The following is a 6000-nucleotide window of genomic DNA, read 5'->3' as shown; positions in this document are numbered from 1 at the left end:
ACACACACACACACACACACACACACACACACACACACACACACACAGAGTCTGCACACCTGGCCCACATCTCCTAGTCTCTCTGTTACGACCACCACGGGGGATTTAGGTGCTGTTGGGTCGTGTTCTCAATCACTCCGCTATAGTGCTTTCTTCAGCAGCTGCACATGTCCATCCCTATGTGTTTCCACTGCTTGTTTAAATTATTCACATCAGGGCCATTACTTGCCCCCCACACCCCCTCCATTTACGATCTGTTTCCCCCACCTCCCTGAAAACCCATCAGGACGAGACAGGTGGTCTGTGAGGATAGGGGGGGTGCACATTTCCTGGATTTCCACCACAGTGAATTGAGAGTGCCCCGAGTTCCTCTACAGCAGGTCTACTCACCGAGATAAAACCGCTCGCAGACACATTTTTTGGGGTGAATAATTGAGAGCCTCCCCCGATGGGACGGAGAGTGCCGTTAATCTGTGTGATTTTCTGGGGGCTTTGATCCTGAAGTGCAGATGACCACCAGGAGTCAACAGCGCTGGATTTAACAGACGTGGTTGTGAGCTGCTCATCTGTGTTTGCATCCTCACAGCTGACATGGGTGATGAGTAGATGCAGTGCTGTTTCCATGGCTGCCAAATGTCTTTTTTTAAAACATTGGTCTCACTGTGGGTACTCGTGTTCATATTCCCTTTCATGAAAAGAATCCATATACCTTTATTTTGAGGAGGAAGCCATCTTTGTCAATAAGAAAAGCATCAATTCCCTGTCACGTCAGCTGGTACAGTTGATTGTTTGGATGACGCTCTTGAGCCAGCTGTCTGATTCTCAGCAGCGAGCTGCACAACAGTGTGCTCCTCGTGTCTAGCTGTAAACGACCCCAGGCGGTGAACTCCGGCCTCCCGCTGACACCCGGCTCCAGCCCACCACTCGGTCGCATGCCGTATCTCTGTCATTTATCTAAATCCCACAAATCAATTACAGCACGTGGAGGTGCTGGGGTGTGAGGGATTTGAGTTTTCATTTTCTCCTTGCTCCTCGGGCACCCGGCCCTCCTGGCGTTGAGGCTTACGGATTAAGCGGAGGTAGACAATTCTCTGGCTTTGCATATCTTGGATATTAGCGGTTGCACATTTTTCGGGGTTTGTATTTCTCCGTGTTACCTTTTCCGACGTGAGTTGCCGTGGTTCGTCCGTCCAATAATGTGGATCTGTTTTCCCTTTTAGGATATTTTCTCTGCTCAGCCATTAAACTTTAGCCCTGAGCAACAACTTCTGCCGCAAACGAGACATTGAAGAAGAGTTTGTGGTGTGCGTCTCTGCCTATAGACTTAGACACTTCGCCTTCTTCAGGAGGCTGCAGTCATTCATTAGCGGTTGTTATCTAAACGTAAACACATCTGTCGTGTCTGTCTGATGGACCCATGACACACAGAGCTCTCCAGTGTCCCGCCAGTTTGAGAGAAGGGGGCGGAGTTGACCTCTCGTTTAGGAAATATTGCTCATTTATGCTCTTGTTTTCCGCATGGCGGAGTAACACAAGCAGCTGGGAAGGAGGGCCCACTTGGCTCTAGTGAGTGCAAGCACGGTGACGGAGATTAATGACGGCAAAGTGTTTGATTAGATGCTGTGTAATTTACAACGTTGTGGAATGCTGTAGTTAAACCCACTCGCCGTGCTCCCACAGTTAAAGCCCGACCCGTTTGTTTCCCTCTCTGTCTGCTCTTATGGTTTTTTTTAGTTTGGTTTGTCATTTTACCGTCTACGACCGCACACTTCCCACATTACTGATGCTGCTCACGACAACGCCTCACACTCATCTTTCTCTAAAATGGTTATCTTTGTTTATTTCAAATAAAACACATTTATTGTCACTTTAGCTCGGCTCGTCTTCCCTCATTGTTACGATACTTTGAGCGAGTTTGTGACAAGTTGGAAAGAAGAAAAGAAGCTGTCTACATCACAGCTCTACCCACAAGTCCCAAAGGGGAACCATCACTGCTAAAAGAGCTCCGACTCATCACAAAGCGGCTAAAATTCTGGGATAATGAGGGAAGACGAGCTAAGTTTGAGTGCCAATAAATAAACCACAAAAAGCTACGGCTATGTGTGCACTGTACAGTAGGTATTAGAAGAAAAACGCTGGTGTGTAATGGTACAAAATGAAACGTCACACCCGATGCTTTTCCCATTTCCCTCTCCCTCGTGGTAGCAGTCTATACCGGTCAGACCCGACTCTAAAAATAACATCTCAGATCCGTTGTCTGCCTGCTTAGTCGCATGTTTTATCAGCTCAAAGTTGGCATATTTTTCTGACAACCAATTTCAAAGATAGCATCTCCATTTCGATTTGGTTTTGCGTTCTGGCCATGATCATTTAGATGATGCAGGCTTCATCAGATGTCTGTGTGCATGTAACGTGCTTCAGTTTCTCACTGCGCTTAAATGTCCACTTCCTCCACAGCTGCTGTCGACACACGGCCGACACCTCGCAGTCTCTTGACATGTCAGAGCCGGCCGTGGGTTTCACAGAAGTGATAAGGCCTCCATGTTGCTTTGTTATCTCCACAAAATGATAAGCAATGGAATCCGTTCCCAAGTATGTGAAGGGAAAAGAGGGGGAGTGAAGTGCAGAGCCTGATGATGGGCATTAGATTAAAAATACAGAAAAGCTTGGCACTCCTAACCTCTGAAGGAATTTGTAACGCTATACGTTGCATGTTTTATCTGAAGCAGCGACACGATGATCAGCTGGGTTTTGACAGTTTCAGCGTTTTGTGGGAGAGAACCCCTGCAATCCATGCAAAGGGTGAGATAGGGGGGTAGACGTTTGCCATTGTGCGAGCCTGTTGGAGCGCGGTGCAGCAGGAAGGTCAGCTTTCAGTCTCACGCTCGGCCTTTGCGAAGCTCAAATGCTCTTAGAAGAATAGACTCCGGATTTGAAGCGGTGGTGAACTGAAAAGGACCCTCCTGTCTCTGCTTCACACTGATTTCTCAGACGCACACACACACACGGCCTCCACTTCCCTCTCCATTTTAGAAATTCTAAACCTCCTTTCAGCTCCGTTTGTGAGCGGAGGTCATGGTCGAGCTGCCAGCCTGGGAACGGTGGCAGCCAGTACGGGACCAGGAGCTAGAACTCAGAGGAACAGCAAACAGAGGGCGAGCGGTGTGTCAACAGAGACGGATCGTGGAGAGAGTGCATTTCCGCTTGGCACCGCGGCCAGGTGTAAAAGCACGGCTGGAGCGATACGATAACTTAATGCGTTCTCAAGTACCTGACTTTTGCACCCGGCCACTGTAGTGGGTTGATAGCGTGCGAGCAGAGAAACGCTAACACGGTGCTTGTAGTGCCTCATGATGGCCTTTTAAGCAGAACCACTTGGTGACTGAAGGAATGTTTTTCAGGACGTTTTACTCGGCTGGTGAGGCGTGAAATAGAGTGGCTACTGTACAGAGATAACGGATTCAGTGTGACAGCTTATTGGAACTGTAAGCACTTTTAGATTTGGCCCTCTGCACAACCCCCTCCACAAATGAATGAGAATGTTTAACCTTTTAGGAAATACACTTCTTTGCTTTCTTGCGGTGAGCTAAATAAGAAGACTGATACCACTGTAGCCTGGCTCTGTCCACATTATACATTATATGTTCTTTGTTTAATCCTGAGAGTAGTATTAATCTTCTTATCTAGAGGATCCCCCCAAAAAAATTAGCCCATTGAGCAGCAATTTAACAACAATATACATTTTGCATACTGTTTCGCTTCACGAGTCGGAGGATGAGATGCTTGTAGTTAGATAACATTTGAGCATCATTATTACCAAGTGTAACAAATGATATTATATGTAAAACTGCATTATATAAGTCGTTAAATAAAGATTCATCGCTCTTTACAAAGTAACTTTCGGTAGTCGTTAACGCACAGCGGTGATTGTGAGGCACCCTGGTGTGTGCCATCCCACTCATTTGCTACCTCTCCTTTCAGTGATTATTCTGTTTTTCTCTTTCTTCTCTTCTTTTATCTTCATCTAAGGCCAGCTTTGTCTCTGTTGTGGGTGAGTAGATGAAAGAGTCGAGACAGGGTTATGTTTCGGTCAGTGCTTTTGAAAATCACTTTATTGCCATGGAAAAGCAAGAATGTGCAAACGCTGCAAGCTACGGGAGGTTTCCATATTTATTGTTGCACAGCCACAAAATAACATAAGAGTTTCCTCTGACAATGATGGCAACCAGCTAACCTCTGATGGATCGGTAAAGAATGTGAGAGTGTGGCAGCGGTGTGTTGATGGGTGGCCTCCTCTGTGCTGCAGGGCCCCGGTGGAGCGGAGGAGCTGCTGTTTCCTGACCCGTCCCAACAGCCCGGAGTCCAGCACAGCTTTGTCCAGGAACATTTCCAGGCACAGTACAAGTGAGTCTCCTCTCTTAACATACCACACACACACACACACACACACACACACACACACACACACACACAAATCTAAAGGCCTCTTAAGTCTTGGTGACGCTAAACTCCTCCCCTGAACAGTGATTGTATCATCATAGCTACATCACTTTGCAACAGTAAGCACAGCAGGGCTCTCTGTCTTTGAGGCATTGTGCATGGTGCTTTAGTAAACGTGATAGTAACAACGTAATACTTTGTTAGGCTCATTTCCTGTAACAAGTGTCGCATTAAAGCATGGTGGAATTAGCAAGCTAGCGAGCTAACTAGTGCACATCTGGCTAGTTGTCTCTAAGGCTGTGACGACACGTTACCGCCCCGCTGACGTGTGTTGTCGACGTAACAATTGCCATTTTCTTTTCAACAAGTCAAATGAACACAGAAAACCGTTCACTGTCGGTTCTATTTCTATTATTTCCCCATTGTCAGGGAGTCGTAGACTAACATAACTCTGTTCTGCTCTAGCATCTGGGGGAGTTTACGCTCCAGTGACACCAGCCAAAGCTTTTATCTGAAGTTGGGTTATATTCACCAAACACACTGGTTAGTCGTCATCCTAAAAGCCTTTCTCCTGTAAACATACTTTGTAAAAAATACCAGCAATAACGCATTAATCTAATTGTCCAAGTATGAGCTAAGCAGCTAAACAAGGTTGTGTTAGAATGAAGTGACATTTATCCTTATTGTAACACTAGGACTTACTAGCTGTACACTGCAATAACAGACCAATGCTGTTTCTTTATTTACATGTCTTTGATGTTGAACTGCTGAGGATGCTTTCACTGTTTCCTGCATGTATGTATTCTGCGTGAACAGAAAGCTTGACCAGTGTAGCAACAGTAACTGAAATATCATCGTAGACACAGGTGCACATCACACAGTCCACCAGGCTTACACATAGTATTCCGGCTTCATCGATGAGATGTAATTGTTGGATACAGCTGACGTAATGCAGATGTCATTCTGTCTTTTACACGGAGGTCCTCTGAGACACAGATGCCTGGCTGGTATCATGGTAAATGTGCACAGTAATTAACAAGCAGGCAAGAGTAGTGATGCTAAAAGGTCTGAAGAGAAAACTGCCCCGGTACCAGTACTTATTCAGAGTGCTGTGATCGGGGTTGTGAATGTGTCTGGTGTATTTTGGATCACAAAGAGTTTATTTTAATTTACCCTACTGTATAATCAACATTTCTAATGCAGCTGGATGTCCTCATGACTCCCATCAGTCAGTCATCCTCAGTCCATTTGTATTTTACATGATATGTACACCTGTCAGCTGTGGCCCAAAGGGAGAGGAGTGTCACTCAGATGTCGACGTGGCCAACTCATCCATGTGCCAAGTGTTGGTCTGGTCTGAGAAAACATTCGCAAGTTTGCACTGCAGATTTATTGCGGTCATGTAAGAAGATATTTACTCTGCAGTTAATGACTCACAGCTTTTTACAGTGATGTTTTGGGGACTGCGCTCTTTCATTCGGTCAGGTCTGTCTTCAGCTCGTGATGCTGACGCAGAAGCCCAACACCATCTGGACTCCATCCATGAACCACTGATCACTC

The 6000-nt window shown here is 46.1% G+C and overlaps 1 protein-coding gene across 2 annotated transcripts in view; it reads left to right on the top strand.

The window, feature by feature from the left end:
- The window catches only part of usp43b (ubiquitin specific peptidase 43b), a 56923-nt gene that overhangs the window by 15954 nt on the left and 34969 nt on the right, over positions 1-6000 (top strand). For both annotated transcript variants that reach the window (XM_031870793.1, XM_031870794.1), the window contains exon 3: positions 4307-4404. In XM_031870793.1, the coding sequence (XP_031726653.1) occupies positions 4307-4404 (98 nt within the window). The remainder of the gene's footprint in view (positions 1-4306; positions 4405-6000) is intronic.

Source organism: Anarrhichthys ocellatus, unplaced genomic scaffold (assembly GCF_004355925.1).
Source record: "Anarrhichthys ocellatus isolate YVR2014 unplaced genomic scaffold, GSC_Weel_1.0 scaffold55, whole genome shotgun sequence".
NCBI classification, from domain to species: domain Eukaryota; kingdom Metazoa; phylum Chordata; class Actinopteri; order Perciformes; family Anarhichadidae; genus Anarrhichthys; species Anarrhichthys ocellatus.
Note: the sequence above shows the minus strand (reverse complement) of the source record. Positions and strands in the feature narration are given on the sequence as shown.